The sequence below is a fragment of the Martes martes genome (genome assembly GCF_963455335.1).
Source record: "Martes martes genome assembly, chromosome: 3".
NCBI classification, from domain to species: Eukaryota; Metazoa; Chordata; class Mammalia; order Carnivora; family Mustelidae; genus Martes; species Martes martes.
In genome coordinates, this window is record NC_137890.1 from 121,699,889 (window position 1) to 121,727,188 (window position 27,300).

General features: G+C 36.7%; 1 protein-coding gene across 3 annotated transcripts in view; it reads left to right on the forward strand.

Moving 5' to 3' along the window:
* Positions 1-480: 480 nt before the first annotated feature.
* The window catches only part of CWC22 (CWC22 spliceosome associated protein homolog), a 59,761-nt gene continuing 32,941 nt past the window's right edge, over positions 481-27,300 (forward strand). The window contains exons 1-5 of one of the 3 annotated variants that reach the window (XM_080799308.1): positions 706-745; positions 1,847-2,038; positions 18,079-18,235; positions 22,992-23,059; positions 25,078-25,188. In XM_080799308.1, the coding sequence (XP_080655434.1) occupies positions 18,209-18,235; positions 22,992-23,059; positions 25,078-25,188 (206 nt within the window). In that variant the 5' untranslated portion in view covers positions 706-745; positions 1,847-2,038; positions 18,079-18,208. Of the gene's footprint in view, positions 606-705; positions 746-1,846; positions 2,039-18,078; positions 18,236-22,991; positions 23,060-25,077; positions 25,189-27,300 lie in introns of those variants that run through there. The other 2 variants (XM_080799309.1, XM_080799307.1) reach the window with 2 other exon arrangements.

The window sequence follows — 27,300 nt, forward strand, 5'->3', positions numbered from 1 at the left end:
CAGCTATTTCCAAGTTGGCCAGCCAGTATCCTTACCCTCAGGATGTCTTGCCAGCTGGTACCTTAAACTCAAACAGAGGCATTATCCTCTCTACAAAATTAGCTTCTCCTCATTACTTCACTTTGTTTGTGGTCCAATATTCTCCCATTCCCATGGGCTTGAAATCTTGGAACGTTAAAGACACTTAACGCTTCTGACATTTTCGCTTATATAGCCTCTTTATATAACTACTGAACAGAGTCTGAAAAAGGTGTCTGCTTTCCTTAAGATTTTCACGGAAAAGTGACTAGAAAGGTCTATTTTTTGCCAACTGCAGAAAACTAGCTTTAGAGTAAATTTTGCCAGAACCTCATCACTACCAGTCTTCAGACAAGCCGCCCTCATGTCCCCGGCTCCTAACAAGAACTACAATTCCCGCCGTACACTGCGACCCTCACAGCCGGGGTGGAGGGGGGAATTTACAACTGTGACGTCATTTCCGCCCGCAGGCGGCGAATGCCGGACTTTGTAGTTTGACTTAACTTCTCTTTTGTAGCCGTCTTGGAAAGAGGATATTAAGGCCAGACCAGCTGCTCTAAATTTGGTATTACGAAAGGGCATTTAAAGTAAGTTAATAAGATAATGTTTTAAAGTGAATTTAGCGTCAGGTTTTTAATGTATTTCACGTACCGCCTTCCTCGTACTGCCGGGTCGGGAAGGGGAAGTGACGTGAATCCGGTGTAATGGCGGCGCGGTGTAGCTCCAGGTAATTACCGAACTCTAGACTCGCCTCAGGCAGCCAACCGAAGTGGGGTTGGCGGGTTGCCGGTACGGGTGGGAATTCAAAGGGGACCAGGAGTGGGTGCCACCTGGCTGGGACCGCCGTCGGCAGCGCCAGGGTATGCGTGGCTTTCCTCTAGGTGCCCGGGGCCCGCGAGGCCGAGGTGTGAGAGCTGGTCGGGCGGAGGAGTCTGAGCGGGTGGGAAGTGCGAGCGTGAACTCCGTCCCTGACTGCGCGGACGAACCTAGCTCCCTGGTGAGGTTCCTGGACCTGTCTCTCCGCGGTGTCTTTGTTGCGGAAGTCTAGCGCTGCACTGGGCCTCTTGTCCTGTCGGCGCGGATTACTTAGAGTTTCTCTAGTCGTTTGGACTTCCCAAGGCCTCTTTTTTAGTGTCCGGGCTCCAGGCGGTGGGAGTGGGATTAATGAACTGTAGTTAATTAGAAAATAGCGGAAGTTCCGCTGTTATGCCCCTTTTTAGCGTAATATACCTGTGACAGCTTCTTTAGAATTTCATTAGTCGTTTCTTTTCCATTCATTTGCTCCATGAAGGTGCTTTCTAGTATTTAGTCCTGGGGCTCTTCGTTCCTTTTAAAATGAGCTCTTTGCCCTCTTTTATCCTTCCATAAATGGCTCTATTTCCAGTAAGGTGATACTCCCCAAGTTGGGTCTCCAGTGTGTCCAGCCATTGAGCTTCGGATCCTACTATACACTTGTACATGTCGGTAATAGTTCATTTCGCTGAGTCTAACTCCAGTAACCACTTTACTTATTTTGACTTAATCCTCACGACTTATTGAGATTGAGAAGGAAAAACTTTGAGAAAGAATATTCCAGATGCAAGAAATAAGTGGTGATTGAAAGCATAGTAAGAGTTCCCTTTACATTTTTAGGTGTCCCGCGGGACAGGCATAGCAGATAGAAAAACAAGCAGATTTGGCCTTCAGAAAACTAGTTAACCTATCTCCTCCTTATCGTATTTAAGCTTGTTTTAGGATTGCCTGTGAACTTGGGAGTTAACCTCAATTGTGGTCCTACTGTAGAAAAGCGAGTTTAGAATTGGCACTGAAAATGTGACTTCGTTCGCAGAAGCGTTGTGACAAGCATCATCTGTAGGAGAAGGAGACCTACTTGTGTTGATGCTGGATGATGGACTAGGAAGCCAAGACTCCAGACTTGATTCAGCCCTTACTAGGTCTGTCACTTGGGGCACGTTACCTAACATCTCTAGACTCAGCTTCTTCATCTGAAAAATGTGAATGATAATAATATCTAACTTAGGTGAGTTTCGAGGATAAAGGAAAATGATGTATATAAGACGCTGTGCACAGTGCCCGACATAATGTAGCTATTATTGTTACTACTGTGATAATAGTTGAGTTCTCTTGCCTCAGTTCTTGTCCTTTGGTTTTGAATGTTGCCCTTCCACTTTTAAGTGCCCATGCTGCTTTCATGGAGCATTTCCCACCTCATTTGGCTGGGGTCTGGTTAACTGTTCTCCCTGATGATTGTACATTGCCAGGTGGCATACATTAACTTGTACCTGAGACCATCTTAGAGCGCACACATTTATAATGTTTGTGCCCTAACTTAAACATTATTTTCTGTTTGTTACCCACTTGTATCTAGAGACTGAATTTTGTAGTACCTGATATGTCCCTAACTTGGTATAAGTTATGGCTGGCCTAGAGCTAGTTTAATAAAGAGGTGGTTATTTGCAATATGCTTATCCTACTGATGACTCCTTGTTGCATTTCTCTACCATCTAAACTTTGAAAATTTTAGCATGGGCAGGTGATAAAACAAAAAGGCCTCTGGCATGTTTCAGCAAATTTCTGGACTTACTAAATGTGTAGCCTAAATATTTTATCTGTGTATACGTTTCCCAAGTGGACATTGGAAGAGATAATTCATTGCCTACAAGAAAGTGCAAATTTTCAAAGCATTTTCTTCAAAAATAATCCATCAGGAGAGGAAGTGATGGATTAAAGCAAGCCTTTGCTATTTGTAGCCAAGTTAATAAGTCTTTTCCCAGAGAACAGATACCAAAAAGATAGCATAAGCTGCCTCGGTCTGGAGACATTAGGGCTCCTGTGATTATAGAAGCTAATGGAAGCAAAATTATACAAAGAGCCCAAATGTCCACTGAGTGATGAATGGATAAAGAGGATGTATTATATATATTATATGGTGGTATATATATTACTCAGCCATCAAAAGGAATGAAACTTGGCATTTGCAATGACATGGGTGGAGTTTCATGCATTATACTAAGTGCGTTATACTAGAGTGCCTTATACTAAGCAAAATAAGTCAGAGAGGGACACGTGGGTGGCTCAGTCGGTTAAGCCTGTGTCTTCAGCTCAGGTCATGATCCCAGGGTCTTGGGATCAAGTCCCACCTTGGGTTCCTTGCTCAGCAGGGAGCCTGCTTCTCCCTCTGCCTCTCCCCACTGCTCCTGCTCTCTTCCTCTCTCTCTCTCACAAATAAATAAATAAAATCTTAAAAAAAAAAAGACAAATACTATATGATTTCACTCATATGTAGTATTTAAGAAACAAAACAGGAACAAAGGGGAAGGAAGGTAAAATTATATAAGAGAAAAACAGAGAGGGAGGCATAATTAAGAGACTCTTAACTATAGAAAAAAACTGAGGGTTGCTAGAGGGGAGGTGGGCAGGATAATGGGCCAAATAGGTGATGGGCATTAAGGAGGACACTTGTAATGAGCACTGGCTGTTATATGTAAGTGATAAATCACTGAATTCTACTTTTGAAACAAATACTACAATGTATGTTAACTAACTTGAATTTAAATAAAAACTTGGAAGATAAAAAATAAAATAAAACTCATCTTGAGGGAGAAATGAGGGAGGAAGAAACTCAGTGAAGATTCATATTTTTCTTAACTTTGGGCCTAATTCAAATGAATCAGGATAGACAGAGTTCAGCTCTTCCAGGTGAAAAGTCACCCTGTGACTCCTTCCCTCAATTATTTTATCAAGACAGTTTTATTCTAGATTTGGTGACAGTTGCCTCGGTAATGGAATATAGTGCTTTGTATCTGGGGGCTACTTCATAAATTTCTCGGTGGAGGCCACCACTTCCAGGTTTTCTTTAAAAACTTAGATTGTGGTTGACTAAATGGCCCTTTAATTAATAATCAGGCCACTTTCAAAGCTGTGCTGTGAGTGTTGGCAGAATATCAGCCCATATACTTATTTAGGCAAGCAGAGGAACACATTTTTGGGGACGAGGAATAAAGTGGTATGAATGTTTGAAGGCATGAAGTATACTCAATAATAGACATGGTTTAGTAAGTTGAAGTAACTATATGTTCAGGGTCAGATTTCCTCTTGCAATGCCTTTAAAGGAAATGGTTTTTTTTGTTGTTGTTGTTTGTTTTTTCATCTCAATAGGGAAGTTTATTCAGGAAGCTCTCCAGGTTAACATGGAGTGAAGACACGGATGACGCTTGATAATAGTGCCATCTTGATGCAGTTGATGACAAACATTTTGGGGGTTCCTAGAAATCAGGGTTGATAGGTGAGACAAGTCTGTTGTGGTATTCTTTGGTAAAGCATCTGTCAAAATATCATTATAGGGAGTTCTTTGTAGGAAGAAATAGGGATAATCATTAGAAGTCTACACGCCCTCCCCCCCATATTTAATTTTAGAATTGGAACCTATTAAGTGGCAAGCACAGTCTAGGTTCTTGATATACAATAGTGACCGAGAACCTCAGAATCCAGGGATCTCATACAAGGTCTTTTCATGCTTTAGCTTTTTGAATCTCATGTTCCATCTCATTTCTGCTCAGTCTTCTGTATATACTCTGTACTCTGCTCAAACAGCTGAGAATCCCCTAAACTCTTTTATATCTGGAGTCTTTAAACATGCTGATTTTTTCCCTTTCCATATGGGAAGTGACCTTTCTCCCCCCCCCCCCCCCCCATGCTCCTACTTGTTCTTCAGGTTTCAGCTTCTAGAACCACTTCTTTCTGTATGCCCTAGACCCACTTGGTTGCACTTCCTCTTTTCCAGAAGTACTATGTCTATAACATTGCTACAGCACTTGGACTTTTCTTCTCTGCCTGAGGATAGGAACTTTCATCTCTCAGACATCGGTACCTTGTGTGCAGCGTAATGTATGTATCTCTTCACTATTCACAGACACTGCCTTTAATCTCTATTCTTGATTCCAAAGAATAGGGGATAAAGTAAAAAACTAGAAAGAAAAAGACCATGACAATACTGCTCTTTCTCTTAACCTTATATGTTCTTATTTTTTTTCTGTAAGTACTTTACTGTACAACTTCTCAAGGTAAGTGTCAGTTTTCACTCCATCCTCATCATTTTTGTAGTCCTGTTTACCTGTTTGTGTTGTACGAAGTTTCTCAATTTTTACGACCTCATGGAAGAGTCTCTTCTGCACAAACTCGAACTTTAACACAAAATGAACAAGGAAGCATTCAGTGGCTAAAAAGAAACACTAGAGCTATTTCTTGACTACAAGTCTGTTCGTTTACTATTAAGTGGTGAGGGTTATGGTATAGATTTGAAATTTAAGGTTTTGTCTCCTTTTTGTATTGCTGAAAATTGATGTAAACTTAGTCTAATCACTAGACCAAGAAAACCCAGAATGATAATATTTGTTCAGTGAATGAAGATGCTGGAGTTAGTGAGGAAAGTTAAATCCTGTTGCCATGCAGTTGAATTGTGAACCAAGGGGTATATGGGCAAGATGAGGTGGGCTTTGGAGAATATAAATACAAGTGATTGAGGGTACTGTAGGTGCAGAGAGCTCCCTTAGGATTTGTTTTTATTCAATAATTAGATGAGTGCTACTGAACAATAATTATATGTAGAAATAGATTGTTGATAATTGGTCCATTGAGACAGAATTTCCATTTAAAAGCTTAAAAGATAACTTGAAAAGCATGAAATAATATTGAATATATTGTGGTGGAATGTGCTTTTAATTTAAGGACAAGGTTTCCCTGTGGGCAGCTTTGCAGATATTTAAAGGAAACTTGTGTCCTATATGGGTGAAATATAATGGAAATGGACAAGTTCGATGTATACATAAATAATTAATATTTTAGAAACAAGTTGGAAAAGTTCTTATAACCTAGACATAAAGAAGACCTTGTGAGAAATGTTACTAGAAAGGTCAAAAAAAATTGCCTTCCTCTGAAATGAGATTAAGGTTGTTTAATTATGGAAGCATTTGAAACCGAGCCTTCCCCATATCTTCTTCTGTATACAGTGGCAGAGAGAATGAGGAGGGGGAGTAGATTTGATTCTTTGTCCTATTTATAAACTTGAAGGTAGAAATATTAAGATTTGGTACTAATTGGGAGGAAAGAAAAGGAAATTGTCACTTAGCTGGCTTTGTAGGTAGTATCTTAGAGGTGGTTTGAGGTGAAGAGGAAATGATGATTACCAAAACTTCCCTAGTTCTGAGGGCCTTTGGGGCATCCACATGGATTGATTTTTTTTTTTTTTTCTATAGACATTTGGACATAAAGGTTTGGAACTCTGTAGAGATGATGAGGCGAAAGTAAAAGTCATTCTTGTAAGTGTTAGTTGAAAGTGTGAGGGTGGAGATAGTCTTCCAAACACAATATGGAGAAAGAAAAGATAAAAGACTATTCATTTGTTCATTTAACACATATAGATTGAGGGCTTTCTCTATTAGGAAAATGGAAATGAACAAAACAGTCAAAGTGCGTAAACAAAGATTAAACTCTACAGGATAGTAAATGTTTGAGGGGTAAACAGGAAAAGAGAGATAAGGAAAACCAGATAAATGTGGTCTTCTTAAGAAGAGAGATTTAGCAGTACCAGTTGCTAGACCAGTGTCAGGTAAAAGAAGGAAGTGGCCCCTGGATTTAGCAACAGGGAAGTCATTGTGTAACTTTAATAAGCACTATGGAGTATTGGGAGTGGAAAAGCAAACTGGAGTGTAAGAGGGGTTAATGGAAGATTAAGAATTATAGGCATCAAGTGTAGACTCATCTGTCAAAATAAGTATTAATAAAAATTTGACTCTGTAGGAAAAGAGAAAGAATGGAACTTGAGAGGGAACAGGATAAAGGAAATTTGCCCCATAGATGTCATAATTTAGATTTAAATGAATCGGTAAAGAAGTTCAGTATGTAGAATTTTTCTTGAAAACCAACTAAATTGGAAAATAAAGAAAAAGCTGATAGAAATTTTGAAACAAAAAAAATTGACAAATTCCTGTTCTTAAAGAACCTACATTCTGGTGGAAAGGAGCACATTAGAGAATCTTCCTATGTACCAACAAAAGAATTTTTTTTTTTTTAATTAAGTAGCATGCTGAAATGGTCATAATCACTTTTCAATTTATTTGGTTAAGTACAGACCATTTTGTGCCAACTTCATGATACTGGGAAATGAATGAAGGATAATAACTCCTCATTTTATAATGAATAATTTTTAGTATGGCTGTTGGTATCACTAAGTTCATTAAAATGTTAAGAAATTCTATATTTCTCTACACAGAGTCAGAAACTAATCAAAGTCTTTTATATTTTGTCCATTCCTATATAAAGAAAAACAGTAATTAGGTGCTGTCTGCACAACTTTCATCCCTGTACTTGAACATGGGAATCTTCAGTCATTCAGATGGTTCTAAGTCAAAAAGCACACCTGATTTATTCATTGACTAGGAAGCAAACAACAGAGAGTACAGGTCTCCCCATTCTTTATTTGTAATTCTTGGAGCCAGAACTGTTTTGACATTCAGAGTTTTTCAGATTTTAAAGAAATATAATGCCCATGTATGTATTTTTTTTAAGTTTTTTTTTTTTTTTTTAATTTATCAGATGGAGATCACAAGTAGGCAGAGAGAGAGAGGGAAGCAGGCTCCCTGCTGAGCAGAGAGCCCGATGCAGGGCTTGATCCCAGGACCCTGGGATCATGACCTGAGCCGAAGGCAGAGGCTTTAACCCACTGAGCCACCCAGGCACCCCTATAATGCACATGTATTTATAAAGTAATCACTCTTTTGGGATCCAGGGTAGCATCTTCTAATCAAACACATTAGTATTTCTGGGAAGAGTCACCTTAAGTCTCAGGTTGGTACCAGATGAGTTTCCCATGAGCTTAAGAAAAATCTTTGGAAGTTGTGCTGAGCACAGCATAATGTATAGAGTTGTTAAGTCTGTATGTTGTACACCTGAAACTAATATAACATTGTGTGTCAACTATACTTCTTTTTTTAAAAAGGATAAAGAAAAGCCTTTGTGTTTTCAGAGCTTTTCAGATTTTGTAATTGCAGGTAAGGGATTGTTACTTGTACCTGGTGACTTTTTCTCAAAATGATAGTAGTGTTTGGGGGCTTTTATTTTCTTGAAATTGTAGAACTATGCTGAATCAAATCACAAAATAATTTTTCCTTATGTGACATATTATGGGGCATATTTCTCACTAATATGTGCACATTTTTAAAAATAGCAAGAAAAAAAGTAGGAAAGCTGTTTTCTTAAACAAAAGATTTTTTGTTCAATACAGATATATAAAGGCCATAGCAATCTTGTCATAATTATGACATATATAAGTTAAGAAATGTGGCCAACCTGTTTTTCATGCCTGTTGCCTGGGAAGGAAAATCACCAGGTGGAAGGGCCAGGGGCTTGGGTCCTATTTGGGGATTTTCTTGAGGATCTCATTACCACCTCCCACCCCCATTCAGTTTTGCATTTAGAACATATTCAAACTAGTTTTTCTTTTGAATACTATTTAATGTTACCATTTTCCCAGTTGAACAACTAAGTTGGGTTGGTTTGTTTGTTTTTTAACTCTGTTACAATGGTTGAAGTTTGCCAAGTGTGCTGCTATGTAGAATGCAGGAGAGCAAACTAAAGGGAATCTACTTTGTTGACTCCCTTTTAATTTTTGATAGTAAGTTACAGCAAGTTCCTTTAACATTGGTTGGGGACAACTAAGGGCCAATGGTAAGAGTACTCAATCGAAGTCATTGAGAAACCAGTGCATTTCAACCATTAGTTGAGTATGAATTTTTGAGATAATTGCAGAATTTACAATTTCATAGTTTCCAGTTAACAGCCTAAAGTGCATCCTACAATTGTTATTAAATATTTTGCTTTCTGATGCTTGCTGAACTGATAGGAAAATTATTTCTGAACTTCATCTCCTTATTATAAAATACCCTCCTTGTTCAGGGGAGCAGGTGTGGTTTTGCTGAGTTGCTTACTTGTGACAGGAGAGAGAAATTTAATAATTCATCATAAAATCTGCACAGTGATACTGGGAAGAGCAGTGAGAGCTATAAACTCTAGATAAATTGCTCTCATTGCTGGAATTTCCAATTAGTCTAAGTATCAAGCATGCACATGTTGAACTCTCAGAATTTCCCTATGGGCATATTCTGTATAAATCTGGACGATGATAGGACTTTATGCATTTTGTGTTAGAACTGTATTAGCAGTCTACTTTATAATATTGTCAATTTCACAGTTATATTTTGGGACATGGAAATCTAACAGATTGTGTTTGATTGCCAGAAAATTACTTGCCGATGATGGGTGAAGGGTAGAAAGGGAGAAACGATACACATTGATCAGAAAGAAAACTCACCAAGTTTAGATAAGTAAGGTAATTTGAAATAAAATACACAGAAGATTGCTGTGTGTATATATGTTTAGGTAAGTTGAGAAGAGGAGCCAGGTTTCAGAACCAAGGAAAATGTTAAATTTTGCACAATAGAGTTAAGTGACTTATTTGCTTAAAGAGTGAATTCTAGCTATGTTGATTAAGTAAAGGGAATCTTTAAAATATTATTTCGCATGTTTAAAAAGAAGTACGTAGGGCCATATATTAATATCAATACCTTTGCTTTCTGGAACTTTGGACAAATGGATCAGTTTAGGATAGGAAAATTTTCTATATCTGTTTACATTGTGTAGTTTACCAATTTGGTATCAGTATATTAATGTTACCATTTTCTTTTCTTTTTTTTTTAAGATTTTATTTATTTATTTGACAGAGAGAGATCACAAGTAGGCAGAGCAGCAGGCAAAGAGGGGGAAGCAGGCTCCCTGCTGAGCAGAGAGCCCAATGCGGGACTTGATCCCAGGACCCCGGGATCACGACCTGAGCCGAAGGCAGAGGCTTTAACCCACCGAGCCACCCAGGTGCCCCATTGTTACCATTTTCACTGGGTTGCAATATCAGATGGTTTTGGCATCAGAAAAACCTTTTGGATTTTAGCTCTGCCATTTACTAGCTATAATTGACTTGGACACATTGTTTTAAATCTTCCAACCTCAGTTCTCCCATTGAAAAATGAGGTTAAGGGGCACCTGGGTGGCTCAGTGGATTAAAGCCTCTGCCTTCAGCTCAGGTCATGATCTCGGGGTCCTGGGATCGAGCCCCACATGGGGCGCTCTGCTCAGCGGGGAGCCTGCTTCCCCTCTCTCTCTCTGCCTTCTTGTGATCTCTGTCAATAAATAAAATCTTAAAAAAAAAAAAGAAAAATGAGGTTAAAAAATAAACAAAGCAAGGTAATTATGAAAATTGAGTAAGAAGATACAAATGAAATGTTTAGTGTTGTATCTTTGTGGCTGCAGTAATTTATCATTCTTTATTGTTGCTGTTATTATCTTAATTTAAATTATACATTTCAGAATTCTAAAATGGGAAGTATATGTACTTAATTGGTTTATCTCCGGATATCTCAGGAATCTTATTGTAATGTACTCTATAGTGTCAATGGTAAATTAGTTTGTTGAAGAGCTACTGTGTACATTGACAGCTCTCCTATTGGCTGGTTTTGAACAGTAATGGTTAGCCTGCATTCACCAGTGCACATCAGCTTTGGGACACCAACCATTTTATTATTTTTAATTGACTTTTGTATCAAGGGAACACATTTATATAGTTAAGGAAAATACTTAAAAAAATTTTTTTAAATTTATTTATATTAGAGAGGCCCCATGCGTGAGAGTGGGGGAGGGGCAGAGAGAGAATCTTTAAGCCAGACACCCCCTGAGCATGGAGCCTGATGTGGGGCTTCATCTTATAACCCATGAGATCACAACCTGAGCCAAAACCAAGAGCCAGATGTTTAACTGACTGAACTGTCCAGGCGCTCCAGAAAATACTTTTTAAAAGTTTGCGTATTGAGACGCCTGGGTGGCTCAGTGGGTTAAAGCCTCTGCCTTCAGCTCAGGTCATGATCCCAGGGTCCTGGGATTGAGCCCCGCATCCGGCTCTCTGCTTAGCGGGGAGCCTGCTTCCTCCTCTCTCTGTCTCTGCCTGCCTCTCTGCCTACTTGTCTGTCAAATAAGTAAATAAAATCTTAAAAAAAAAAAAAGTTTGCGTATTATTGGCATTAGAGCTGAAAGTATCTTCATTATCAACTTGGGCACAGTATTTAGGTAGCAGGTGATTTTAAAATGAGTCTTATTTCAGGTACATACTAAGATAAGTCCTCACGAATAGGAAATATATAATAAGGATTTAAATAATGCCAAGAGTTCATATCCCACCCTATCTTTTCTTCCCCAAAAAACCATGATGTGAATATGCTAATAATTTCAGCAAGTTCACAATGGAGTTGGATTAGAAAATGTTCTCTTCCAATATTTCATCCTTTATGCAGAAATAAGAACTTCAGCTAATCCTCCATTTTAAAAGGAAAGTTGGGTAGAGTTTATTAGTCCTTTGAGTTAGTACTGAATTCAAGTTAGTAACATGGGTTCTACTATATAAATATATCCCATTTTAGAGAAGGGAAATTGTTCAACTTGGAATCTAAACAAAGGCCGCACATTACATTAACTCTGTTAAGTCTCTTTTGTTCTGTAATAACTATCCTGCTTTTTTCCCTCCTTTTTCTTCTTTTGTCCTCCTCGCATTGAATTGTTTGAGAAACTGGGTCATTTGTCATATATGTTAAAGCTCATCAGTGAGTAATCACCAATAACATACCTAATTAGTAATAAAAGTCAAATTTATTAATTTGATGCAGCAAGGGAGACAACAAACATACTCTGAGGGACCATGGGGTACCTCAGAAAGGGGGCTTACGAAGGGTACTTACACACTTTGTGAGAGTAGAGGTAGTTATCAGAAACTCCTGTGGACAGTGAGTTACTGATTAATTTATATGGTAACATTAGAATATTAGAGAGTGGAATCCCGCATGGAAGTATAATATAGTATCAGTTTTATAAGAACTTAGTCATTGATTATCCTGGACATAAGAACAAATTAAGGACACTGACAATTCTCCAGGCTTTTAATTTGTCCATAAAGTATTAGACAGAAATTGTAAACTAATGAGTTGCTAGAACAGTAGATGGTCGTATCTTTAGAACATAACAGGTTCTTGCAGACATTTTGCGGTCTTACTTTGGGACAGATGGATCTAAAGTAACTAGAAATAAGAACTTGACCATGGCTAATCCATGATAAGTATATTGTGACTTAAACTGGCGTATTTTTGATTTGCAAATTAGTGGAATCCATTTTACAAGTAGTGGTTTACATTTCTTTTGTAAGTTCTCTCTTCATAGCTGCCATCAGGGTTATTTTTAAATTTTATTAGTACCCCTGTTTACTCAGCCTAAGCTGCAGAATAGACCATTATCTTCTGGAAATGCAATCAGTCCATATCTGCACTGTTTTTCAGTGGGTCATGATCATATATTAGGTTTGTGATTGTCATAATATCTCTAGTGGCAGATTTTCTTGCTGTTTATGTTAAATGATCATTTGGTGTTATGGTGGCTGCACTGCATTTAAGACTCTGGAGATCCCACATTGGTGATTGCAACATAGACCAACTGTACCGGGATTATTATATTATCCCTTATTTTCCAAAATCTGAACCTTTTAGAAAATAACCAAGTGACTTTTCCTGTAAATTGGATATGAGTTATTTTGCTTTGTCAGTATCTGAAGAATTAACACCAAATCTGGAGATTGTCAAGGACAAGGATCTTGAAGTACCATGATGAAAAGGCCTAAATGTCTAGTAATCATTTAGAAATATGTTGTCCAGTATGTAAAACTCTTACAAAAATGATTTTCTCAAATCCACTGGGCACATTTGAAGTGCTCAATTAGCCACATGTGGCCAGTAGCTGTTGTGTTAATGAAGTGGTGACTGACGGTGTAGAATATGAATTTTCCATCAATGCAGAAAGTTCCATTGTACAGATTTAGAAGCATCAACCAGCAGAGAGGACAAAACCAAAAATATGCAAAGAAATAGCATTGCTAGTGTCAGGGGAGGGAGAGCCTTATTCTGATGGCGTTGGGCAGTAGTAGTTTTCAGTGTTTTCTGCTTCTGGACCCCCAAAGTCCTGGAAATCAGTCACGGGTGATGTGTGGTGGTGATCACAGCAGCAGTGTCCATCAGGTTATTTCCTGTAAATAGTGAACAGTACGGAGTAGAGTCTTTCACACAGATTTCTTTTGATGTTCCTTCTGCATAATTCAATTCTTAATGTTAGTTTATAGAAGGAGTATTTAGGTGAATGTAGGGAAGCAGAAACTCCTGTGGACAATAAGTGACTGATTAATTTGTCTGATAATATTAGGATATAAGAGAGTGGAATCCTCCATGGAGGTAAAATATAGTATCAATCTTATAAGGACTTAGCACTGATTATCCTGGACATAAGAAAAAATTAAGGACACTGACAATTCTCTAGGCTTTTAATTTGTCTATAAAGTATATTCCAGATCTCACTGATTAATAAGTATATTTAAACCTATAGGCAAAAAAATTTTTACAGGAATTATTTCAGTCCTTATATATGAATATATGTGAAATTTGTTTCTAGTTTACCTAGGAAGGTAGTTAATGTAAGTTTTTTTCTCTTGTCTCAATTTTTCATGTCTTACATTCATTTTAAGAATAATAAAAGCACTTTATAAACATATTTTGTCATCTGAATGACTCCATTTCAGTGCTTAAATTTGTGCTTCTGCCCATGTTGCAGTAGATAATGTTACTTAATTATTATGGCATAGATCTTAAACTCCCAAAGAACCTGTACTGTGGTAGTCATTGCATAACTAGTGAGAATTTTCTCCTTATGAGTTGTTGCCAGAATGTCTCAGATTTAAAAATCACTGATACTGATATTCTTTTGCATCCATATATACACTTCTTACCAGTGAGTTAGTATGGATTAATACATTTGGAATGTATGTGTCCCTTTGCAAATGATTGTTGACTATGTATTTCCCTATGTATTAGGGAGATAGGCTATGAAGTCTCTGTATTTTATCTAACTAGTTCATGGTTTACAACAAATTGAGAACCAAGATTTCTCATCCAAAATCGGAAAGCTGAGGAAACCTGGGGAAGAGTTGGATACTGGAAATACCTTGGGGATGCTTTCATAGAATCAGCATGCCTAGGCATGCCCTCTGCCCACACGTATGTACATACATACACACCTGATGTAGTAAGTCAGCTGGGCCCCCATATAGGTACTAGTACTTATATCAAACAAGTGTTCTTGATGTAATATAACATAATGACTTAGGGAACCAGCTTTACATTAAGTAATGATTTGAAACTTGCATGTGCACAAAAAAAACAAAAACAAAAACCTGACAAGCCACTTTGCTTGAGCGGGCTTAATTAAGCTTTGCTTATCAATATAGATTTACTTTTTATAACTAGAATATAAGCTCCATGTAGGAAGGGGATTTTGTTACGGTTGTTCCCTGCTGTCTACCCCATATCTAGGAGATGCCTGGCAAAATAATAGAAGTGTAGTAAATATTACTTGTTGAATGAGTGTATATATAAATAATACTAGTTGATAAACATGATTAAGGATTTGTTAGACATGATATGTTGATTGTGCTGGTAGGGGTAAAAAAAATAACCATTACCTTTAGGCAAGAGTTAATTGAGTAAAATTTTGAATTTTATGGCCCTGTACATTCATAGCCATAAAAACAGGACCTTTGATGAAAGTCATGTAAAAAAAGAAGAGTCCTGTGATTTGTATATTTTGGCACAAAGTCATCTTGTTGTGGCACATGGGACCTAAAATCCATCCTGGACAAGGTCTGTGCCTTTGGGGTTGCCTCCACCTGAGAGGAGGGAGAACTAGCTTCTGTTTGTTAGACATGTTTGTTTATTAGTATTTCATATAATTAGCAGCTAGATTTAGGTCTGCCATCCTTTTTTTATTTGTCCCCTCTGTTTTTTGTTCCTTCTATCCCGTCTTTTGAAATTATTTAAATATTTTTTTAAATTCCATTTTAATTTATCTACAGAATTTTTTACATTACTTTTTTAGTCATTGCTCTAGGAAACACAGTATATATCCTTAACTTCCCACAAGTGTCTTAGAGTTGATATTATCATCACTTCACAAAAAATTCAGAAACTTTAGATCATGTCAGCCTATTTTACCTTGTCCTCCTATACGCTACATATCATGTATACTCCCATCTACATACACTGTAACCCCTCAAGATATTAATTTTTGCTTTAAAAAGCCCATCATATATTTTTTTTTAATTTTATTTCTTTATTTGACAGAGAGAGATCACAAGTAGGCAGAGAGGCAGGTAGAGAGGGTGGGGAAGCAGGCTCCAGCTGAGCAGAGAGCCCGATGCGGGGCTCGATCCCAGGATCCTGGGATCATGACCTGAGCTGCAGGCAGAGGCTTAACCCACTGAGCCTCCCAGGCGCCCCAAGACCACTATATTTCAAGTGAAGGAAAAAGTAGCCTTTTATGCTTGCTGAGAAAGTTACTGTTTCTTCATTCCTTTTTCAAGTCTCCAACTGGTATCTTTTACCTACAGCCTGAGAACTCTTGCATTTCTTGTAGTACAGGTCTGCTGGTGATACATTCTCTTACTTGCGCTTAGTTTTCTTTTGTTTCTTTTAATAAGTAAATGTCTATTTTCATTCTTAAAATTTATTTTTGCTGGAATTGTAGGGTAACAGGTTTTTTATCTTTCAGCACTTTTAAGATTGCCTTCTGGTCTCCCTAGTTTCTGATGAGAAGTCAGCAGTAATTTGAATGGTTATTTTCTTGTATGTAATGCATTTTTGCCCCTCTTGCTGCTCTCAGGATTTTCTGTTTATCTTTGATTTTCAGCAGTTTGACTATTGACCATTCTCTACGACCATGTCCACAGGGGTGGTTTTCTTTGTATTTTTTCTACCTAGGATTCCCTGAGCTTCATGAATCTGTAAATTTATGCACTTTGCCAAATATGGGGGAAATTCCCTACTTTTTGAAATATTTTTTATTCCATTTTTCCTCTCTTTCCTTCTTGGACTTCAATTATACAGGTATTATGTCCTTTGATATTATCCCACATGTCCCTGGTATTGTTCATTAAATTTTTTTTGTGTCTCTGTTTTTAGATTGGTTAATTTCTTTTGATTTTACTTCACATTCATTGACTTTTTCTTATCTCCATTTTGCTTTAAGTATTTAACGAGTGAATTTTTCACTTCACGTATTTTTCAGTTTTAGAAATTCAGTTTGGTTCTATTTTGTTTTTCTTTTTGTTTTCTTTTGCTTTATTTTTGCTAAACTTTCTTATTTTTATTCCTTGCAAACATGTTTTCCTTTGCACTTTTGAATAAGCTTTAAAAACCTTGTATGCCAATTCCAACATCTGGGTCATGTCAGTGTTGGTCTTTGATTGTCTTTTTTTCTTAAGCTTAGACCACAGTTTTCTGATAAATTATTTTTAATTGTATCCTGGGCATTGTTACTGTTACCTTAAGACTGTAGATTCTGTTATATTCCTCTGAGGAGTGGTGACTTTTTAGGTAATTAACTTGATTAGTCTTAAATTATAAGTTCTCTTAGGTGGCTGTTCATATCCCAGTTCACTTCTTTGATCCTTAGTAGTACTCTGTTTTGCACATGTGTTGGTTTAGAGGTGGTCAGAGATTTGGGCACCTTGGGCTCCTCTCCTCTGGCTGTTTTCCTGCTGGGCATGCCCTAGGGGCGTGTTGGTCTGACTGCAGCTACAAATACAGAAGTGGTAATGTGCTTTAGATTGCAATTATCTTTTATAGATTGTAAATAATCTCATATATATTGCTTGTAAGAACTTTGATGCCATGCTAACCGCTGTAATAGAAATTTTTCTTAACCTAATGATTTGTGTACTTCCCTATCTGCATTAAATGATAGTCGCTCTATGTCACTTTATGGTGTCAAAATTTATTTGTGTACAGTGATCTAGTGGAAAAAAAATTGAGTATCTTTAGGCTAAGTTTCTAGTTATAGGTTCACCACTAACTGGTAGTATAGCTTAGGACATTGAAAGGACTTAACCGACCTTCAGTATTTTTGTCTTTAAAAAGGAATTGAACTGGATGATCTATAATCCTTTCTGGCATTCAAATACAAACATTTTCCTAGTTGTATTCAGTTATTTTGATACTAGGATCAGTTCTTTCTGTATATTCTCTACCTCTTTTAATTCTCTTATTTTCTTCTATCTCATTTGATTTTTGTGATTTCATTACAGTACACCAAACCATAAACCACTTAGATATGCAATTACAATTAAGTACTCAAATGATAGTTCTCTGTTAACATAAGTAGCAATTCAGCATTTTTCAAAAATTCCTAAAATATAATTAACAGATGGTACTGAAAAAATTTTTTTTGTAGCATTTAATGTTGATGACTAGGTTTGTTCTGAGCCAAATAACTTAGTTCTCACACCTGTATGACTAAAATCATGTGCCTTTGATAGATTACGTTAAAATTTAATTATTTTAACTTAACACCTTATATTTTACTCAGCATATTTATTTTTGAGTGATCATTATAAGAACATTGGAGAATTCATTCTTAGTTTATATAGAAACATGGTTTATATAGATTTTATAGATTTATATAGATTTTATCTTATATAATTATACTGTTCACTTATTTTTTTATAATATCACAGTACTATTTTATGATGTGGGTTTAGGTGTCCCTCACTGAAAGCAATTTGAATAAAGTTATCTGACATCAGTTATTAAATTAATTTTTGTTCCTCTCAGTCATTAGACTAAAATACCTTATGGTGCTTAATAAGCCCTTATTATTTGCTCTCTTATGCAGAGTCCTTTTCTGTGATTGTGTTCTTTATACATTGGTATGTGAAACTGTTTAAGGAATTTTTGAATTTTTATTTAATTATTGATTATATATCTGTGCCTACTAATTAAGAAAAATGGTCAGATGTTCATTGTGTGTAAATAATAAGCTGTTATGTCACATACATTTTATCACTGTTAACAAAGCTTTCTTTGGTATACCTTTCAGGTGACATTTGCAGACAAAAAAAGTTAAACTGTCAAGGAATTCATACCATTTTGTACCTGTTACTTGGAACAACTATCAACAACAATAATCAAAGGAGTCTTTGATTTATCAGATCAACTGGCAACAGAAAATGAAAAGTAGCGTGGCACAGATAAAAGTAAGTGTTTGAAATTTATAATGAAGAACATAAACTTGTACCTGTCCTTTAATCAAAAAATGCATTCATGGAATTAGGACATTAGAACCAGACAGTAGAAAGGCATTATACACATATCTAACTTACACAATTTCAAGTGTAGCCACATGGTCACATAGAAGCAGTAGTGTGCAAGAGGGCAAGTGAGAGAACTTGGAAGATGTATGATGTGTGTGTATCCATGTACATGTATGCATGTGTGTGTATCATTGCCTCCACAAATCAAGAAAGTGCATGTGAGTGAGCACCTGCAAAAGAATAATTAACAGGGCAGGGAATTCCACTATTCTTCTTAAAGATTATACTTCCCTGAATGAGCATGAAATGGAAGACAGGCATCTCCTTCCTTAGTTAATCATAGTTCCTGCATGTCTATCTACAGGGGAGACTCTTATTGCATTTCTAGTGCATAAACAAGCTCTTTATTCTGTGCTCTATGTTAGACATTACACACTCATTTATTCAACAAATATTCACTGAATTCTTATGTCCTAGTGACTGTTCTAAGCACTTTACATAAAGTGGTGAACAAAACAGAAATCCGTGGTCTCATGGAGTTTGTGTTCTAGTGTGGGAAGACAGAAAATAAATTATAAACTTGATCCATAAGTAAATGGTGTAGAATAGTGGTATTAAGAGCTAGACTTAGGGGCGCCTGGGTGGCTCAGTGGGTTAAAGCCTCTGCCTTCGGCTCAGGTCATGATCCCAGGGTCCTGGGATCGAGCCCCGCATCGGGCTCTCTGCTCAGCAGTGAGCCTGCTTCCCCCTCCCTCTCTCTCTCTTCTCTCTCTGCCTGCCTCTCTGCCTACTTGTAATCTCTGTCTGTCAAATAAATAAATAAATCTTAAAAAAAAAAAAAAAAGAGCTAGACTTATGCTACAGACGAAAGATATGGGGTAATGTTGATCATTAGCATTGGGGGTTGCAATTTTGGATAGGGAGGGCCCACTGAAAAGATAGCCATTTGAGCAGACTCTTGAAGGATATGAGGAAGTTAGCCATGCAAATAACTGGGAAAAGAGTATGCCAAGCAGGTGGAACAGCAAGTATTAAGACAAAGAGTCTAGTGTGGCCGAGGCAGGTTATAAGAAAGGGAGAATAGTAAATGCAGTCAGAGCAGTAACAGGAACCAATAACTCTGTCTACTCAGAACTGTTCCTCTGCCTGTCAGTGGACTTAGCAGGACAGCAAACCATTCCACTTCTATTCAACTGTACAGATCTACAAGCAGACACATCACACCTTGGATCTTGGAATTAGTAAAGGGGAAGGTATATTTTTATTTAATTACAGATCTAGGCCCTGCTCCCTTCCTCTCTCCTCCACCAGTTCTGCAACCCTAAACCTCCTTCTTTAAAGAGAAACAGTAAACTGAGCTTAGCAGGAGACACTAGGAACTAGCCCTGGTGCCTGGTAAGTGTTTAATAAACGGAATTGATGGACTTACAGACTGGGGCAGGCTCTGCCGCCATCTTTGCTAAATTCTGTAGGGTATAAGACTTGGTAGACACTCAGCCCATGCTTGCAGATCTCTTTTGGTGGGAGTTCACTATCTCAAGCTAGACCCATCTGTCAGTAGATACTTCCATATATTGTTCTGAAATCTGCCTCTTTGGGGCTTGTACTCATTGGTCCAATGGCACTCAAGCAGTTAATTTAATTGTGGACCTAGTAGGTGGTAGACTGTGCTGAAAGTTGGGGACATAAAGAAAGTGGAGAACTGGTGAGGAACTGGCTCTTGATTGAGCCATGTTAGATGAGAGCACTCAGATTTAGCTGGATACCTTTTCCACAGAGGGAGATGTGTCTAGTCTTTTCAGAATCGTCTTCCTCTTCCTCTTACACTGTGCTTCTACACCCTTACCTCCTGTGGTCCTGGTGGGTCCTCGGTGGCACCGTCCCATCCTAGGAGTGGGTATCTTCCTCAGTCAGCATGCCCTCCAAGCTTAGTGGCTCAGCTCTACCTGTTTGTAGCCTTAGTCTGCCTCCTTTTCTCTATCCTCTTAGCCACAGGCAAGTCTGCTAGCTGGGTGGGGCCCATTTTTGCCTCAGGTAAAGCTCACATCTTCCCCTCAATGTTCTCAGGACTCATTTGCTAGGTTCAGGAGGGTTCAGCTGAGGATCTTTGTTTTTCCACTGATCCTTAGCTATCAAGAAGCAAGTTTCCTAATTGTTTCAGCCCTTCCTCTCCTTGCTCTTAAAGAGTGGTTCCTGAGCCTAGTGGTTGCTCAGAGGTCTGGACTCAGGCTCCCTGCTCCACTCACCTTCTCATACTGCTGTCTTTATATTGTTAGAGATTATAGGTAACCACATGGTATAAACATTTGTTTTGCTTAATGAACAATTTGGAGAATTTTTGAAGGTAATTTTGACAATATATTATTTTCAGTGCCTACTCTGATTTATACTCTGGACGCTATGATTAAGAAAAGAGGAAAATTCAAGTTATTATTTGAATCTAATCTCAAAATGATATTTTACATAGTGAAATCCTGTTCATCTACCAAAGCCTAGTTCGAATCCCCCTCTACCCACTGTCATTCCTCAGTATTCAGTTATTGTTCCCTACTCAGGATGTCCTGTTAGCACTTCTCCGTGTGCCAGTCATGTTAACTTAAGCATATTTACAAAATTCTGATTCACGACTTCAATATTTTTGGTTTCCCTCCTTGCTTACAACAGATGTTGCGGAGATGTGTTAAAAATCATTAGCGCAGAACTGAGGCCTTCTCCCTAATGTAATCAAAATAATTGCTGTGCCTTGTAAAAGAAAAAGTAGACTGCAGTTTTGTTCTCTGTCTCTCTCCCTACCTCCTCTCCTTCCCCTCTTCCTTCTCTTCCTCCTCCTCTTTTTCTTTTCTCTGTTGCTCTCTCAGGAACATATAATCTGATACATTTAATTGTGAAAATCTTTACAGCCATCTTTCCACTGTAAGATCATAAATTCCTTGAGGGTTTTTCCTAACTTGTATCCTCCAGAGTGTCTACACAGGACGGGCTGTGTCTTACAATAGATGATCAGTAAATACCCTGTTTGGTGTTGCTATGGATCGGATGAGTCTTGTGTTCCATATTTGGTTTGGGATCTTGAAGTCAAGTTTTATAGAAAACTGTGTCATACATGTTGAACAATTTTTACCTCATTTTGTTGCTAAGTGAAATAATTTTTAAAACTTTGCTACATACATGAGAAACAGGATTTTAAGATGGTTGCATTCAGTATAAAATAGCATCCAAACTATGGCTATCGTAAATTACAAATTTTGATCACATGCTTATTATTCACCTAAATAGATTAGTCTAGTTTGTATATACTATTAGAAAAATTCAATAGTTGATGAGACTGTTTGGCAGTTTACTTGTGATAATGTTAGACTCAAACTGTTGTTAATTAGTCATAAAATAAGAGGAAGTTGGAGCTTGTTTATATTTCTGTGCAGTATAATTTTCTATCCTTAAACGTTTCTTTTTCCCATTAAGGAGGCAAGCATCTAAATATGCAGAACAAGTTGTTCATTATTTTGTTTCCTTTTTCTTAGCTTTTAAGGTAAAGCTACTTTTAAAAAAACATACTGTTTTTCTTTTCTTGTAGTTAAGGTTAGTTAAAATGGTTTTAATCCTTAAAAAAAAAACTGGACAATATGAATGTTCATCAGTGATGTAAAAAATTTACCTATTTACAGAGATAAATATTTTGCTTTTTAACTGTATTTGGATTTTTAAATTAGGATTTGTTCTCCAACTGGATAGTTCATCTCTGTCTGTGTGACATTTCTCTTCAGTTTCATGTTACAGTGGAGTTACTTATTTGTATCTCTTGTTATTTTTCAAAGGATTTGGCATAGGATCTCTCTCTCACAAATCATGTTTTTCAAATCTGTAGAATCTAACATAGTGCCATGCAGGTCAGACATTTGAACAGCGTTTCCTGAAAGTAAAAATGAATTTTCATAAATATATTAGAGTCGGTTTCTAGAACTAAAGTGGTGTTTTTTTTTTTTTTAAATAAACATATAATGTATTATTAGCCCCAGGGGTAAAAGTCTGTGAATCGCCTGGTTTACACACTTCACAGCACTCACCATAGCACATACCCTCCCCAATGTCCGTCACCCCAACACCCTCTCCCGACCCCCTCAGTTTGTTTTGTGAGATTAAGAGTCTGTGATGGTTTGTCTCCCTCCTGATCCCATCTTGTTCTAAAGTGGTTTTTATAAGCCAAAGTAGATTCAGGGAGATAAGTGCAGTATTATAAGACTTTGATATAACCACAAGAGTGAACTCTTCTTGCTAGAAGACCTCTGGCCCTTAGTCATGTTTTTCACCAAGAAAAAGCTTTGGTCTTGTTTTTCACCAAAAGGTGTTTATAAAAGTGATGTTCTGTATATTTAAAACAATATAAAGGAATAAAATATCAACTAAGTGGCATCAAAAATTTGAGAATTATTTTCTTCTACTTTGAATTTTTTTAATTAAAAAAAGTATGTGGTCCATAGCGAAAACATTATCTGCCACAGATACTCACCTTGGAGGGCCTAAAAATTTTGTTTTGTCTTTCATTCTGTTTAGTAACATGAATTATTCTTATGATTAAAAAAAAGTTTTAAAAAAATTTGTAAAGCACTACCAATTTTCTGAGTTGTATATTTCATTTTCTGTGTGTTTTTAACATAATTTCTTAAAATAACCCCTCCCCCTCGTTCTTTCCCTTTGAAAGCATTCTTCTGGTCATGACAGAAGGGAAAATTATAATTCCTATCAGAGGACCTCTTCTCCAGAAGACAGGTAAATAATTTTATGTGCTCCTGCAATTTAAATTTTTTGTAATAAGTTTTAAAAAAATATTTAGCTCTTAGGTTCTTTATTTTAGGGTGAACAATTTCTTTTAGATGGTTTTGCAGTATTACTTGAATAAGCTTGAGGACAAATCATTTTTGAATGTCTGTTCTAGGAGTTTCTAGTAGATAATTCTAGATTTTATCTAATTTTGGAGGTGAGAGAGAATAATTTCAGCATGCCCAATACTCCATAAAAGTTTTATAAAATGAAATGAATCCTGAATGAAACACTGAATGAAAGTTTATAAAATGGAAACCTGAGTTGAAATCACCTTACTTTGAAGTGCTGCTTTTATTGTTACTACTATCCTTTACATAGCTCTTTATAGATTTTAGAGTACTTTTATGTATATGTCATATCTTATAATTGTGTTAAGATGAAAGATCTAGAAATATTGCTATTAATGTTCATCAGGAATTCATAGTAGTACTTCAGTTATTTCACTTAGTGAGCTATGATCATTAAATAATTTTAAATTTTAATAAATGATCATTAAATTTAATTTTTTTAATTAAATTTAAATTAAATTTAAAATTTAAATTTTAATAAATCATTAAAATAATTTATGAAGGTAGAAGCATCCTCTAAACTTCCTTCCAGTGGTTTTCATCTCTTCCTTACCCCATATGTACTTTCTTCTTATTTCACTCCGTTGTCTCTAAAAACTTGTTTCATGGACATTGAATTAATTGTCATGGTTTGCAAGTACTTAGTACCTTTCATCAATCACCTACTTTCTATTTTTAAAAGAAAAAAAAACACCTCTCTACATGCACAGAAAAACATGTATATCTATATGTCATATAAATTACTTATAGATGTATACAGTTGACTCTTGAACAGCCTGGGGGTTAGGGGCACTAATGCCCACCCCCAGTTGAAAATCTGCCTCTATAACTTTTAACTCCCCAAAAAACTTAGCTACTAATATCCTGCTGTTGACCGGGAGCCTTATTGGTAACATAAACAGTCAACTAATATTTTGTATATGTTACGCATATTATATACTCTATTCTTACAGTAAAGTAAGCTAGAGAAAAGAAAATGTTATTAATAAAATCATATGGAAGAGAAAAATACATTTGTAATACTGTCTCTGTTAGGAAAAATTCGGTAAACCCACACAATTGAAACCCGCAACTGTTCAAAAGGTTAGCTATATATAAAATATGAATTAGTATATTTATTACTATGTATATTTATTATGTGTATATGTATTTAACTTCTCTTAAGTTTCTCTGACTTTATTGATATTTAAAGTTCAGGGGCACCTGGGTGGCTCAGTGGGTTAAAGTCTCTGCCTTCAGCTCAGGTCATGATCCCAGGGTCCTGGGATTGAGCCCGCATCGGGCTCTCTGCTCAGCGGGGAGCCTGCTTCCCCTTCTCTCTGCCTGCCTCTCTGCCTACTTGTGATCTCTCTCTGTCAAATAAATAAATAAATAAAATCTTTAAAAAAAAAAATAAAGTTCAAATGGCAGATCTTATACTGTCATCCTTGTTTGCTAATAGTTTCAATCCTTTCTCACTGCTATTCAGTAAAATGGGTTCAAGACTAATAGCCAGTGTTTTTTGGATATCTCTTGAAATGAGTTAAACTGGTCTTTATGAAGGCCAGCCAATGACATTGATCTCATTTGTTCATTGCTTTGATAAAGCGTTTGCGGAGTGGGTTTTTTTCATGCCAACTGTATATGATATCCAGATATAGATCTTTTCCTTTAGACAGTGTGAATCAGGATGACAGGTTTGGTTATGTGAACTCCAGTAGTTGTTTTGTACACAAGCGGAAAGCTTTTATAATCAAGACTAAATGAATGATGTCAACAAAATAAGCTGTTGAAAAGTTTGGTAAGACATTGTTCAGTCATAGAGTTGCTTCAGCATTATCAATATATGATTTTCATATAGGTATCTATAACATAGCTTTCATCTTATAACTTTGGTTTTCTCATTTTATGTGTTAGATATGCAGAACAAGAAAGATCCCCTCGGGATAGAGATCACTTTGATTACAACAGGTCAGACTATGAGCATTCAAGAAGAGGGCGTTCTTATGATAGTAGCATGGAGTCACGGTTAGTATTGGAAATTTTAACTACAGAAAAATCATATTTGTTTAAATTTTCTTTATGCTTCATAAAAAAACACGTAAAAGTAGCAGCTAGCATTAAATGGATGTTCTTAAGGACCACGCTTTCTAATAAGGACTTCATGCGAATTAACTCCTTACTGCAGTAAGTATATGAAGTAGTTATTATTGTGTGTTTTATAGATGAAGAAACTGAGGCAGAGAGAATTTAAGCCATTTGTTTGTGTTTTAGAAGCATGTCAGTGGAAAGTCCTGGTCTATCTGACATTGAGCCTAAGCTCTTATTCATTATATGGGACTGTATTGCATGAGGAGTTGGCAGTATGAGTTTTTTAGATTCCTTACTGAATGAAAGTCATTTACATCATATGACATAGAGTGATCAAAATATACTTTCCTACATGATGGCACTGGGACAGTGAGAATGACGTTACCAGTCTAGTTTTTACCTAAATAGAACTTACTCTTTCTTGAGCCTTGGAGAATTTGGCTACCCACCCTGTTAGTCATCCAGTTTCAAAAACTTGTCTACCAAATGTTATTGTTCACGAAGGTCTGTATCCTTTTGATGTCTCCCTCATATTACCCATTCCATGACTATCAAGACTATACACCCCACTAAAATTTTGATGAAACTCCTCTGCAGTTTGGAGCTAATCACATTATTTGATATTTGCAACCTAAATTTCCTTCTCACTACTTTAATATATACCTGAAAGTAAAATGTCAGATTAAATTAACCTCCAAAAGCCAGACTCATCTGCTGTCCCCTTAATGACCCCTCGAGAGAACCAGCTACTGCCACCATAATTGGTGAGCTAAGCATCTTGCAGTCTTTCTCAAATACTGTTAAGACTCTTACAAACTAGATACTATTTTTCACAATTTCTCAGGGAAAAAAAAAAAAAGTGAAGTGGGTTTGAATTGATTATGTAACTTACCTGAGTTTGCAGTTGCCTACCTGGTAGGCAATGAAAGTGGGATTTGAACTCAATTTTGACTCCAAAACCCATTTTTTCTTCCATAATCTCTGTATTACTTCATTGTAACTGTGTTTGGTCCAGTGTATGTACGTAAGTCTCATTTGATCCATACACTCACACTGTGACTCAAGCAGACTGTGTATTATGTAGAAAATAAAAGCTAACAGTATGAAAGCATTGGAAGAGAAATTTAGACTTGAAGAAGACTGTTATCTCTGCACTCGAGAGGAACAAACAGTGAAATTGTAAAGATGCAATTTTATCAGCCAGTTAGCTGTCTTACCTAGTGATTCTTAGAAGAATCATAACCAATGCCAGTAAATCCCTGCTGTGGTTACTCTCTTGAAGCATTCTACACTCACAATAAGAAGCAACTCAGTTACAAATCGGTGCCTAGATTGCAGTGCACCTGTCTTTGTAACTAACTGGGACGTCTGTTTGGAACTACTTTTTTCCCCCTTCTGTTCACTCTGTCTTCCCATATACAATGGTATACTTCAATTTCAAAACAGCTCGTCTGAATCTAGCTGGCTAGGTGACTCCTTCTCTCTTTCTTTGTAAGTTGTAATTAAGACAGACTATCTCAAATACAGACCCCCCCCAGATCTAGCTAAAATCTGTCAAGCGGTTTCCTGGTAGTAATGATAAATGACACTTGTTTTTATTTACTGTATTCATTTAACTAATGGTTGCACAAAGCATGAGCAGAATGATCTAAGTTTCCAAAGCAGTATAGGTTAAAAAAAAAAAAAAAAAAAAAAACCCAGCTAAGTGGACAAACTCTTCTCTCAGAAATGATAGCAAAAAAGCAAGAATTTACTTTCCTGTTAGTTCTTGATAGTCTCAGAGAATAATAACCTTGATTTTTAAAAAAATGTTACCTTAAGAAAGGATACTCACCTACAATAGTCAGGAAGAGTTACAGCAGGAAAATAGTTATTTTTTTCCCATCCCAAATAACCAGATGTTTCTGATATTCTGAGGTTTTAAATGCCAGTTCTATCAAAAAGTAATTTCAAATGTTACAGTTTTTTATTACATTTTTTATTCCTGAATTGCCATTATTAGAAATACGCTCTGGTTTCTTCTTTATACAGTTTATCATGTACATCATG